Source organism: Ailuropoda melanoleuca, chromosome 16 (genome assembly GCF_002007445.2).
Source record: "Ailuropoda melanoleuca isolate Jingjing chromosome 16, ASM200744v2, whole genome shotgun sequence".
NCBI classification, from domain to species: Eukaryota; Metazoa; Chordata; class Mammalia; order Carnivora; family Ursidae; genus Ailuropoda; species Ailuropoda melanoleuca.
The window spans coordinates 4189219-4202850 of NC_048233.1; the positions used below are offsets into that span (position 1 = coordinate 4189219).

The 13632-nt window shown below is 59.5% G+C and overlaps 1 protein-coding gene across 6 annotated transcripts in view; it reads right to left on the minus strand.

The window, feature by feature from the left end:
• Positions 1-2640: 2640 nt before the first annotated feature.
• Positions 2641-13632, minus strand: part of TSPAN11 (tetraspanin 11) — a 70280-nt gene continuing 59288 nt past the window's right edge. For 2 of the 6 annotated variants that reach the window (XM_034645701.1, XM_034645700.1), the window contains exons 6-8: positions 12598-12756; positions 12164-12250; positions 2641-5992 (exon numbers count right to left, since the gene is read on the minus strand). In XM_034645701.1, coding sequence (XP_034501592.1) covers positions 5930-5992; positions 12164-12250; positions 12598-12756 — 309 coding nt within the window. In that variant the 3' untranslated portion in view covers positions 2641-5929. Of the gene's footprint in view, positions 5993-11892; positions 11973-12163; positions 12251-12597; positions 12757-13632 lie in introns of all 6 variants that reach the window. The other 4 variants (XR_004621354.1, XM_034645704.1, XM_034645703.1 and 1 more) reach the window with 4 other exon arrangements.

A 13632-nucleotide genomic window follows, 5' to 3' on the forward strand; every position in this document is an offset into this window, starting at 1 on the left:
GGGCAGCTTCCTGCCATGCCTCCGTTTTGCTCTGGAATGGCCCAGGAGCAGCATTCAAGACTCCACAGAAACGAGAGGGAAGTCAGATTCAATGACCGTCACTCTGGACACAGAAGTATTGGCATTGTGATGGTCCTTTCTAAAGCAGTCAGCAAGGGGGGAGGCTATTGATGGAGCTGTCTCGTTTCTGCTGAGTTTAAGGACAGCTGTGGAGATGGACCACCGTGCCTCCTTAAGCGAACACAAAGCAGAAGGCCACGCCACAGGGCACGCCAGGGCCCGGCTCTCGGAAGCTGCCTGCTGGCCTGTCCTCTCAGTGGCCCCACAGACTGCCGGGCAGCCGAGAGCCGGCTGGGGCGAAATGTGGGCGCTGCCCGCTTTCCCTGGGTGTCCCTTCATGCAGAAGAGGGCGGGAAACTGGTAGAGCAGGACCACACAGTGGTCTGTGGCTGCGCCTGGTGGATTGAGCCTGTGGCTCAGAGATTTTCCTCCTGTTGGCTGCGGAGTTCTAAGACCTAGCCTAGGCCAACACCCAGAGCGGGCCGATCCAACTTGTGGACAAGGCGGGCCCCTGTGCTGTCATTCAGGGGCCTCAGGAAGCTCCCTGCTCTTTGTCTCCCTCCTTGTGCCCCCACTGACGCCCCCACCCGAATTCCTGGGATCCCAACATACTCTTAATACATGTCTTTTCTCGGGAAAGGGACGCCAGTTCCTGAAAGGACTCAGCCTTCTTATTTACAATTGGCAACTCAGGGAGACATGTTGGATTTGATCTCATCCCCAACTGGGGGGTTCTCTACATTGCAATTAGGGATTCATGAGCTGCTTTCAATATTTTAGGAGTCCAGTGGAAATTGTTCATGACCACTTCACGAGTGCCCAGGAGGACGGGAACATAACCCTCTTGGCTCTGGCTGCCCAGGTCACATCCTCAGTGCAGTGACGCTGTTGGTACCTTGCAGACGGCGAGGGCCAGATGGAAGCTCTCCTCACCGCCCTCTTCACCCCTGACCTGATCCAAAGCCTTCCCTGCGTCCCTCGCAGCACCCTCTCCTTTGTGCTCAGTCCTTGCTCCACTGGGTTTCAGCCCAGGGACAGAAGCAGGAGGAACAGGGAAGTAGGGGCTTCTCGTGTATTTGTTTTTAAGAAGAAGGTAGTGGAATGATCTGGGTTTTGGATCCTGTGTCTCCCCCACCCCCACCGACAGCCTCACTATTCTCAGTTGGGGAGAGGGAGTAGGAACCAGGGTCCCAGTTCAAAGCAGCCCACCAGACATGACAGGCTGGCACTGGGGCTGACACGAGGCACTGGCCCCTGCTGGGAAGCAGTGGCCGCAGACGGGCCAGCTGGTGGCCACTGAGGAGCACGGCTTCACAGACCTGCTTGCTGCTGCCCACCTGCCCGAGGCCCCTGGTGGCCACCAGAGCCTCTCTAGACAGCAGTGGCGCTCACACACTGGGCTCCTGTGTGCAGGAGGCAGGGCCCAGAGCGTTGCTCGTCCCTCCCAGGCACGCTTCTGTGCTTCTGTCCACGGGCACACACGCACACACTCACAGTAATGCTGGAAGAGACCAGATGTCTGGGTCTAGCAACATAGTGGCTTCGGACAGGCCCTGGGCTGGGTCCACTCCCTGTCTAATATGCAAGCCATCAGAGGGCTGCTGCTGTCACTGTTCAGGGAATGAACTTGACCACAGAGACTGGGGAGACCCACAAGAGCTGGCTAGGCCTGCAGACTAAATCTGCTTACATAGCAAGTGAGCAGGCCCCTTCCAGCTTCTCCCCAGCTGAGAGGCTCACTTCCCATCTGCTTCCCCACCCCACCCCAGTCTGGCCATCTTGGGACCCCCAGAGGCCAGCTTTCCCAGGCGCTGTTCAGGCTCACCCACTCACCCGCCCCACCTCCAGCAAGTTTTCTAGATGGAAGAGAGGATGAGATCGGATGAATGGTTTGTGTCATCAAAGCATTTACTTCCTGTGGCTCCACACCGGCAACCCGATGCCCTCCTCTCCTCTGAATCATGAGAATGAAGTCTTTTTGCATTCGGATGGAAGAGCGTCCCACTCTGGATTTGGGGATGCGGACAAATCAGCTGGGGGGCAGAAGCACTGTCACTCTGGAGTGAGGTGGGCTGGGGGTCTGGGTCGCTGTAGGAGTGTGTGGCTTGGCTTCTGATGCTCAGCTGGGAGCCTGAGGGCCAGCGGGAGGGGCCCTTTCCCCTGACCCCTCACCACACGCCGTGTCTGCGGCAGCCAGCACCAGGGGATGGCCGCAGCAGGACGTGCAAACTGCAGGCTCACAGACAGAGCCGGGCACGCATCGTGACGAGTGGTGCGGAGACGCGGGCTGACCACAGACAGAGAGCTTTCAGAGAAGTGCTGTCCCAGCCCACTTGTTTGAGCCCAGCTCTCGCAGCCAGGAGCCCATGGCACACGTGTAGGCATGCAAGCTCCGTTCACACAAATGAAAGGTGGGAGCTGACCAAAGAAAGGGTAAGCAGGACCCTGATCAGAGTGGTCAGTGGGTTTCCTAATAGGGCTCCCCCTTTTTCTCCTTCTCCCCGTGACTAATGTCTGCTCCAGCACGGACAGTGGGTTGAAAGACATCCGATGAACCGATGGCCTGAGATTTCCCTGCAGAGGAGGAAAAAAGCAACAGAAGGTAGTCCTAGATACAACTCTTTAATTATCATGCCACCCGGCAGGTGAGGCCGGGCTTGCACCGAGGCCAGCTGAGGAGAGGGGCATGTTCACAACTCTACAGCAACTTCTCCTATGCACTAGGTTAAGGCAACTTCTCGGGTTCTAGAATATTGTGACGACCCGTATCCATGGCCGGCTGGTTCCAGAAGCCCATTTGGCCTACTACTGGGCTGCCTGGGATTCCTAGTGGCACTTTCACGGGGTGTCTGGGAGCAGAAGCAGGAGGGGAGGCTGGGGGATGGAGTACAGGCAGGGCGGGGCCATTGTGCTAAACTAGAAAGTGGGGGGTGACGAGAATGGAGCTGGACTCTCCAAGGCACACGGGAGGTGGCTGGAAGCTAATCTGTTCCCTTCCAGGAAGAGGACCCAGACACCTGGTCTCCCAGCCACGGTCATAGACCCACGCAGAGGGCAGAGCAGCTGCGGCCCCCCATCATGCAGTGAATGCGCTGGGCCCCAGCCAGACATCCTGATGGACCGTGGATGCTGAGGGTTGACACGCATACAAAGACTGAGCGTCCTTGGTGGGGTAGTCTGAAGCAGCGGTTCTCAAAGGTCCCGGGACAGCAGCGCCCACATCACCTGGGAGCTTGGTGGAAATGCAAGTTCTCCGCCCCGCCCCTGCAGGGGTGAGACTTGGCAATCTGGTAAAAAGCCCTCCAGGTGAGCTGATGCAACGTCAAGTTTGAGAACTTCTGGTTCCAACACGTCACTAGCCTCCTCGGCGATGAGTGCCACCCAGCAGGGACACAGAAGATGCGTTTTCTCCTACTTAGTCAACCGCCTTCCCCTCCCCCGCCCCTTCTGTCCCCAGGCCCCAAGTGGCCAGAAAGCGGAGAGCGTCTGCAAGGCGGAAAGTGGGGTGGGTGGGGATGCAGGGGTTTCAGTTCACTTCCTCTACCTACAAACCCTGGGATGGACCAGAGTGTCTGATCCTAAGACCCGAACTAGCTGCAGGGCACAAGGATCCTGGGGGCACCCTCCCCCCCACCAAGGGCTGTGCTGGCCCTTCCAGGTCTAAGTGCCTGTGGCCTTGCATGGGCTGAATGGCCCGATGAGACTGCAGGCTGTCAGCTCTGTGACACAGAGACCCCGCTGTGCCCTCCTGGAGCCTCGCAGCAGCAATCAGGGGAGGGAAAGGTAGCTGGAGGTGGTTAACATGGCCCCCCAGGGAGCCTCCTTCCCGCCCAGGGCGGCTCTGAGTGCCTGTGACCTGAGACCTTCCCCCCGGCCCCCCGCATGGGGCAGGGAGAGGCGTTTCCCGCGCCCTCGCCAGCCCTCTGTGCCCCCAGATGTGATCTCCGCCTGGCCGGGAGATTCTGCACGCCATGTGCGGGTTCCCGAGGCTGAAGTCTGGTCTGCTCTCACTCGGTGTCAGCGCTTGCCATTCCCCTGCGCAGTGGTCCCCAGGGCCCCCGCTCACCGCCTGAGCCCCTCCACTGCCTGGCTGTCAGTGGGAAAGAAGCCATGCCGCTCCGCTGACTGCCGATGTGCAGGGCGCGTGGGCGCCAAGGCTGAGGGACGGTTCGGTCCGCTCCGGGAAGGGGGGCCAGGCTGCTGCTCTTGGACAGTGGCCCCTGAGAGACACCCTGTTCCTAATGTCAGCCTGACGGCTTCCTGCAGGGATGGAGAGCCGGAGGACGCCACGGAGCAGGGACTCCCAGCCCAGCTTCCCTTGTTTCCACCCGCCTGGGGCTGCAGGACAGTAGCCACAGCCAGTCTCTTAACAGCTCTGAGCCTTAATTTCGTCGTCTGTAGAGTGGGATAATAGTAGCTTCTTGTAGCGGTTGCTATGAGAGAAAGCACTTGGGTGACTAACACATTCTAAGCACACAGCTGGCCCTCGGTAACCACCAGGCCTTGGACGCAGTGGCGAGGCCGGAGGGGCCCCCCTGAGTTGGGGCAAGGCTGTTGGGAGAGGGAGAGAGAAGAGAGCAGTCACAAACATTTTAAGCAAGCCTCATTCCCTCACCGAAGGCCGAGATTCATTCCTGCCTCCCCAGGAAAACGAATGAGTGAAATGGATGAAACGGGTCATCCCGAGTGGGGGACAGGCCATGCGCCTCAGGGTGGCTGCCCCGGCGCGGGTGGGGGAAGGGTGATGATGTGTGACTCAGGCCGTGTGGGTTCCCGCAGCTGCCGTGGCCCGACCTCTGCAGAATGCTGGCTTCTTTTCTGCGTCCCTGTGAGCTCCCACACGGCTGACGACAGCTTTCAGCAGTCACGCATGCCCTTCTCTCTCTCTCCGAGGAACTCGTGAGCGTGACGGCCTCCAAGCATGTGGCCTTGTGGTCAGAGCTGCGCCTTCACTGTGGCTCCAACTTTGCAGGGTCTGAGATTTAGCCTAGTCAGGAAGGGTTTTTCACTCCCACCAACATTAAGAGCTGGAGATCATTTTAAAAACCTGGCTTTCCTGAGAATCAGGCCATAGAGAGGCGACCCCTGAGGGGCATATTACTGTGGACTGGGGCTCAAGGCCATGGTCTCCTGGGCGACCTCTCCTAGGGATGGCTTTTGGGCAGTGAGCAGGGTCCTGGGGCAGCATGTGCCTGTGCGGTGGCCACCTTACCTGCCTTGGTCCCCTCTCTGGCAGTGCCACCAGCCATCTCTGCCCAACCCCAGCTCCGGGGTCCTCACCCCAGACCTCTCCACTGCTGAGCCCTGCAGGAAGGAACCAGGCCATCAAGGTACTCCCTTCCAGGTGAGAAGGTGTGGGGGTGGGCACATCAAAGGTCTGGGTCTTCTGGGGGCAGAGCTGACCCTAACCGCCCCACCCTAAGCATTTCCCAGTGGGAAAAGAGAAGGACACCAAGCAGAGACAAGAGGAGGGGTGCTCACGTGCCCAATGCAAGGTGTCCCAGAGGGGCTGGAGTTTTCAGACCTTCATTCTAGTTTCCAGAGCTGGGAGGGAGCAGAGGGTCTGATTCTCAACCTCCTGAAGTCCACAGGACCCCCACTGCTGGTGAGGGGTGCTGGCAGATGGGTGCCCTGCTCGGGGACCCTGGCAGTGAGCACTTGGAAGTGGAGGGAGGGGGCTGAGAGCCTCCGGTCTGGGTGGGAACCACAGGAGTCAGGGTCTTGGGCACTGGTGGGTCTGAAGGGGCTGGGCACAGAGTAGGGGCAGCTTCTGGGAGTTTGTAGGCAAGTGGGTGCTGACTTTGCAGGCCTGCAAGGTGGGACCTGGGCAGCTGTGCGTGTGGGGGGCAGCTGGAGGGGGAGTTGGCCATTAGTAAAAATGCAGCTGGAGCCTCCGTTGCAAGCAGCAGGTGAGAACCATCCCGCAGATCTGCTGGGCGAGAGAGAAGAGGGGCGAAGGGAAGTCAGAAGGCTGGTGAGCTGCCTGCCCCGGAGTGCCCTGGAGCAGGTGGCCACCCTCGCGTGCACACGTGGGGACCTCGTAAAGGGCCGAGTCCAACTTAGGAGGCCTGGTGGGTGGGGAGGGGGAGGCTGAGAGTCTGCATTTCTAACAAGCTGTCCGCTACGGGGCTGTGGTCCTCGATCTCCAGAGACGGCCCGAGTTAACCGGATCTTGAGCGGTAGTAACTCCACTCCCTCGCTGCTCTGGCAGAAGCCGTCTTTCTCCAGGAGAGGCTCTGTCTGCGTCTTGCTGCTCTCAGACTCCAGAGCAAAACTAAGGCTCCTAGTCGATTCTCTGACTATGTACAGAAGCCGCTGGGGAAACCGGGGCTCTCAGGGGCTGTCACCAACTCATCCTCTAAGGCGGCTTGGACGGCGGCACCAGCCCCCGCCCCAGCCCCAGGAGCCGGCCTGACAGCCCCTCTGCCACATCCGCTAGCTGAACAAGGAGGCCCCAGAGCGTCCTGCCCAAAGCAGGGCAGTACCAGAAAATCACTGTCCCCATGGGGTCTTGCTTTGCCCGTCTCTAAAATGCAGGATGAGAAGCTGGGGATGTGTCAGACCCAGAAGACCCACCATGGTGATCTTGCTGTGACAGGGATGTCACTGGATCCCTACTCCCTGAGCATAGGACGGAGGCAGCGGGAGGGCAGCCCCATGACTGTCCTGTGGCTCACGGGCAAAGGTGGATTTCCCCAAAGACACGGAACAACGCTGCCATCGTTCCCAAGCTTTTTCAACAGCTGCTGCTGACCCGATCTTGCCAGAGCGCATCTGGGTGCAGCCGGAGCTCTGACCAGGCGAGGATGAGCGCTTCTTCTCGCCTCCCCCTCCGCCCTCACATGGCAGGACAGGGGAGCTCCGGGAGCGCGGCTTTCAGACTGTCTCCCACTGGCTTTAAGCAGGCGCCATCCCGGCTCTTCCAACCACGGAAGGCCCAGTGAGGGGGGAGAGGTACGGGCCAGAATCTCAGGGATGCATGTCCACATGCCCCCCCCCCAACCCTGACACATGCAGAGGGGCCAAGGATGCACTCATCAACATACGCGTGTGCACACACACAAGCACCCTGTCATACAGAGCAGCGCTGGACGCCATCGATCTCTGAGCGAGCACCAGCACCTCCTTCCTGATAGAGGACATGGAGAAATCGGCACCGATGGCTTCGGGCGGCCAGCCCGGGGTGAGCAGAGAAAGCACGCTTGAGCTGAGCGCTGGAGCAGGAGACGCGGGAGGATGGGTGGCGACAGGCTGGGGGCGGGCGCGTTTGCCACCAACGGGGCCCTTCCAACAGGGAGCGGCGCGCTTTCAGCTGCTTTTGAGGTTTTTGGCCAGTACCTGATTGTTATCAAGAGCATCAGGGAAAGGCCAGTGAGGTCCCAGTAGGGCAATCCAATACGATCTTTCAGTTTCCCTTTTAATGGCCTATAGATCCCAATTTTGGCTGTCTTGTGAGTTTTCTGGGCTCTGCGACATGTTTCCATCCTACAGCCTGGAACCTCAGGGTGGGAGCAGGGTAGCTTCTATTTTGGGCTGTGTGACCTTGGGCACAATTATATCCCTCTCGGAGCCTCAAAGCTCCCTCTATCAATAGGAAAACCTCCAGTCTGTTCACTGGTGGATAGCCTTCCTTGGAGAGATTCTTTAAAAACTAGGATGGTAGGACAACATCACGGTTCCCCTCCTGCACTCTGAGCCTTTGAGAGACCAGGCAGTGGCTCTCCCCAGCCCTCACGATAAGGTCCTCCCTCCACAGCAGCCAGCCAGGGCTTTGCAAATCCAATTCTCTCACCCTGTCACTGGTCCCCATCTTGATTCTTCTTGTCAAACTCCTTCAAGATTTAATTATATATCACTTCCCCCAGGAAGCCTTCCCTAACTGCCCATGACAAGTTATGGCCTCCTATGTGCTCCCCCAAACCCCAGTTCTCGCACTTGCACAGCACGCCTGACTGCATGTGACAATCCATGTTCTATGTGCCTCCTCCCTTGAGTGCAAGCCTGCTGGGAGAAGGGGGCACATCCTGCCCACTGGTGGCCCCGGCACCAGGCACAGAGCAGCTCTCATTACGAAGCTGACGAAGAATGCTCTCCCTTCAGCCTCTCTGCACGGCCTCTGGGTGGGAGGCTTCCAGAGAGCGTGCGTGTGAGCAGGGCAGTAGGAAAAGGGAGCTGAGCTCCCACATCCTTCCTGGACAGAATATGCTTCCTGCCAGAGCATGCTAGAAATCAGCTTCCCAAGTTAGTTCAGAGTGGAGTGCGTCCAGAGTCTGCGCACAAGAGGGGAAGCTGGAGTTGGGGTCCTCGCTGGCTCTGCCACCGTGGCTGTGTGGCCGTTAGCAGGTGACCACATTGCTGGGCTGGGGGTCTACAGAGGTGCACGAACAGGGTGGGCCCAGTGTTCTCCACCCCGGGTGCATACTGGGATCGCCTGGAGGGCTTTAAAGAACACCTGTGCTCAGGCTTCATCCCAGGCAGTCTGACCCCAAGCCTGTGCAATCAGGCCTGATTGCCATGTGCACCCAGGGATGACTGCACTGGCCTAGAGGCTGGGGAGGTCCTTCCAGAAGGAAGAGTCTGTGATTTGGAGATACCTCAAGACTCCAGTTACCCCTTTCAGGTCTGAAAGTCCTGAGTAGTGAGTCACACGGCCGAGGCGGACAGAGCAGCCCTGCAGGGTCTTGCTGAAAGGAACAGGTGCGCACCCAGAAGACTAGGCGGCCGTGTGGGAGGGCCGCGCAGCCCACTGCGGGCAGGATGCCCCGCTGCCATGTCCCTGCCAGCCCCCAAGCTCCACACAGCTTCATGCTCTGCAGGGACCGCTGCCAGAAAATTCCAATTGTTAATAAATTCTGCAATCTGTCTCCTCGTAAATTCTGCCTGTTGCTCCTGTCTGTCCTCTGGTCCCTCCCAGGAATGTCCCATGCTCCCCACATGCCTGCTGGTGGGTGTTTAGGGACTGTGATGGTGCCATCTTTCCCCGACCCGACCACTCACACTGGACTTCTGGGCACTCTGTGCTCCTGTCACTCACGTGCGCCGGTGTTCTCGGCCTGGCTGCACTCAGGACCCACCAGGCAGCTTTACGGGTGTGCTGGTGTCTGGGTGCCAGCCCCAGACGATGTGACTTGATGGTGCTGGGGTGTAGCCTGGGCAGTCCTAAAGTTCGCCCGGGGGCCCCCATGTGCAGCCAAGGTTGAAGCCTACTGCCGCGGAGGCTCTGTGGAGATCCTGTGTCCCTCCAGCCCGCCACCATCTCTCCTAAGCATATTAGCACCTGGGCCACACATCCACAGAGCCGTAAGGGACATGTGGCCAAATCCCTGTAATCAGGGTTTGTCACGTTAGTCACATTTTCTGCTCAGTGTTCAGAGCATTCACAAGACGTGGTTTAATGTTCTAGAATATTACAGTACATGACTCTCACTGAGGCAGGGTCTTTACCAAAAATCATGGAACCTTAGGGCCCCAACTCCGGCCAAGCAGCTCCTCCCCATGTTTAATACCCTGGACTCCTAGGTGAGATTTCCACGGATTAGAGAAGTCTGCCACTTCACGGAAAGCTCGAAAACGTCCCACTCCTCCATTTTATAGGAAAGGAACCTGAGGCTCAGAGAGGGAACATGACATCCTCAAGGTCACATAGGAAGAGGGGAGGCCCTCTGACTTCCTAGCAAGGTCTCCTCTGGTCTTGGGGATCAGGGAAACAGGACATCGCCTTTATCTCCTGAGCCTTGGGGGCCTTGGAAGGGCCAGTCTGGGCATGTGTGGGGAAGGCTCGCTCCGGTGGACGAGGACGGGGAGCCTGGGCACAGGCCTGGTGTGAGCCCTTCCTCCCCACCAGTGGCCCACCTGGACTTGGGCAGCTTAGTTCCAGCATCGGCCAGCAGAGGGAGCTGTGACCGAGGCTTGGCTGCAGGGCAGGCAGGCGCGGGAAGGAGGGGAGAGGCTTAGCAACGGGTGGGCTGCACGGGGCGACTAGGGGAAGCTCCCTCTGAGGGACACCAGCAGCAATTCCACAGCGAGCTGCAGAGGACCAAGACTTCAAGGGGAAGTCTTTGCGGGCCTGCCGGCAGCCTGCCCAACAACGTGGCCCCCTGGGCGGGATCCACCGCCCTCCCTGCTTCACCTTGACCTTATGCTTGGGGCACTGGCAGACCCACTCCCTGCCCTGGACCTCACTGGCCCTGTCCTTAGCTTCTACAGGCTCCCAAGGCCAGAGAAGTTAGGAAGAAAGGGGTGGAGAGTGTGGCCCAGGCCTGGTCAGGGTCCATGCTGAGCAGGTCCCTCACAGCTGAAGGAGACAGTGGGCTTCTGGAAACTTCAGTAGATCCAGGAGCTGGAGCGCACCGCAGCCCCTTCCTCAGCCCCCAGCGGCAACTGCTCAGCTCAGGATGTGGGGCAGAAGGCCTGCACTAGGGAAGAGCAGAGAGGGGCCCTCTGATGCCAGCCGGGCTCCTGGCTGGCTGCAAACCAGTGCAGGAGGAGGGGCACGCTGCTCTGGCCGGGAAACAGCTCTCTGAGAAGGCTTTTTCGGGAGACAATATGCCCACGTGGAAATGAATCAAATAATGATGGGTACCATTTATTGAACACCTGCTATCTGCTGAGCAAGGAGCCAAGTGATTTACATGTATATTGCTAATCCTCTCACCAAACTAGGTATAATTAGCCCCGTTTTACAAACAAGGAGCTGAGGCCCAGAGATGGGATAACCAGCCCTGCGTTGCTGGGTCCCCCCCTCCAGCGGGCAGAGCCCCTGGGTGAGGCCGCAGCTCGATGCTCCCGGCACACAGGCGGATGAGGCCACGCCGCGCGGTGAACTGGAAGGAACCCCACCCTGGCAGGCTGTCCACACCAGCTGCTGCTACTGACCCCTGCTTTGCTTGCCATGGAACTCTGTGTGGTTAGGCCGGCGGGGGGGGAGTTGGGGAAAGCAAAAGACCACCAGGAGACCTGGGTGCCAATGCAGAATGTGACACCCTCAGAAGTCTTTTCTCGGGCTCTCAGCTTTTTGATCCGTAAAATGGGAGAACACGGACACTCGCCTGGCCCCGGTCTCAGGTTGTGGTGGGGATCCGATGATAGGAAGTACCTGAGACCACTCTGAAGTGTACAGACAGCTGGGTAACAGCCGTGTGCACTTATGGGGAGGTCTTCACATGTGCCGGGCACAGCGCGTGGGTCACGCTCATCACCTCGTTCTTACCTAGACCTTACGTGGTTGGGGACGTGATCCCCATTTTGTGGATGAAGCAGAGGTGGGCAGGGATGTCAGAGCTCTAAGTGGCACAGGAGCAGAGGCAGGGTCGGCCCCAGGGCCTCTGAGGCCCCAGCCACTGCTCTCACGCCTCCCCTGCCCGGTGTTTGTGGTGGCAGGAGTGGGAAGGGAGGGGCAGCAAGGAACTCGCTCTAGCGCCTGCTGGGCCCTTGCTCCCTGCGTCTGCCCCGGCCCCAGGGTGCCCCTCCCGACACCTCTCTACTGACCCTTGGCTGGAGCCACTGGGAGAGCCCCACTGACATCCTGCGGGGCAGCGGAAGGCCGGGTGCAGCACTGAGACAGCAAAAGGCATCGCTCAGAGCAGAGAGCTGGGTGTGCATGGGGGAACGCACATCCATGGGCATGCATGTGTGCACATGTGCACACACACAGGAATGAGTGCAAGTACATGCACACACATATACACACATGCACAAGCACACCTAAACACATATCCGTGCGTACAGCCCCATGTACACCTAGATGCATGCGGACAACCTGTGGCCCCACACATATCCCAGCAGGCTTTGCACACACACCCACGTGCACACACAGAGGGTGCATGCACATACCTGAGCCCACACTCACACTCCTCCCAGGTCTCTTAAAAGTTCAAGTGGGCCCCCAGGCCCCCAGGCATTTTCCTTCCTCTCTGGGGAAGAGAGTGACCATGTGATTCACCCTTGGCTGCTGAGGGAAGGTGGGGAGAGGAGGAGGGGAGGAGAGGGGAGGGCAGCACGTGGGTGTGCAGACGGCCAGTGACTGGCGATCCCCACCAATGGGAGAGGGGTTCACAGCTCTTCTAGACAACTCCCTGTCCTAATCCCACCCCCTCCAACTCACCTGCAGACAGGCCACCCCGATGCCCACGGCCCCCATGAGCAGCAGGTGGTCGGCCAAGAACTGCTCCAGCTTGGTGATGCAGCCTCCCTGTAAGGTAAGGGCAGGTGACACACAGGGGCCCGGAAGCAGGCGAGGCTGGAGAGGGAAGGGCTGGCAGGGGTGCTGCGTCCACCCAGCTGAGGGCTGGCCAGAGGCTTAAAGGGCCTGGTCTAGACTTTCAGTTGCCCACAGGCTTCTTGGGGGACCCAGGGGCCTGCCATGATGTCCCAGAATCCCCCGGGGCTTTGTGGAGACCACAGAGGGCCTCACATTGCCTCATGGCCAGTGAATAGTGTGTCCTGCTTCTGCCCCCTCTGCCCCCCGCCCCTCTGCCTGAGCCTGCCTCTTTAGGGATGGGGGGGGGCTCCTGGATGGCCAGGAGCTTGGGCACTCACCTCCACCTTGTAGATGTTGGAGGGGTGGGCCCGCTGGCCACAGCGCACCACCACCGTCTTGCAGCAGCTGTCTGGCACCCGGCGGCCCTCGGCCTCCCGAGACAGGATGTATGTGCTGTGCTGCCAGTCGGCGGAGCTGTTACTCCCACAGCACTTGAACTGGAGGGAGAGACAGACACTGGGGGCGAAGAGCGCACACGGGGCACCTCCAGCCCCGCCGTGGCAAGCCGCAGGACTCATTATTCATTATTAACCCGACCCCTCTTTGTCTCCCTGTGAGTTCTCCTTTCCCTATTTTGAGGAGGGAGCCGGTCTCTTTGGGGCTCTTCTCCCCGGGCAGGTGCATGAGCTGGCTGCAAGACACCTGTCGGCTCCCTTCTAGCCACCCAACTCCGGTAAGCAGATGGTGCTGGGTGCCCTGCGGGCAGGGACGGCCTGTGAGAAGATGGGTGGGGAGTAGATGCAGATGGATCCCTGAGAGAGTGGGGCAGAGCCCAGGGCAGGGCCAAGACCACCCAGCGGGGGTTTCCTGGTCACCCAGGGAGGCAGAGGCTCCTGGACCCTCATTCAAACCCTGAAACCTCAGAGCCCTCAGACCTGCAGGGACACAGAGAGGGTCCCGGAGCCCCAGTACGGACAGATCAGTGTTGACCAGGGGGCAGTGTCAGTGCTGGGTAAGACCAGGGGCTTCTGCACTGCTGCGGGGCAGGAAAGTGCCAGCCCGGGGCTCCGGTGATGCAGACACACGGGACATCGCTTCTCTCTTGTCCTTCTGAGCTGAGGGACCGAGACTCCACGTCCCCACGGGAGCCACAGAGCCAGCTCTTCTGAGGCTGTCTCTGGTGTGCAGGGTGCAGGCAGGGAGGGAGGTGCAACGCTGCCGTTAACGCGTGTGTGCTAGGCACCTGCTATGTGCCAGGACTGACGCTAGCCCCGAGCGCACGCGTGACGCACATGGTTCCCGGCTTTCTGACGCTTCTCAGTAGCTTACGAGGAGAGACAGGGGACACATGGGGAGCTGTGTAGCTCAGAGGA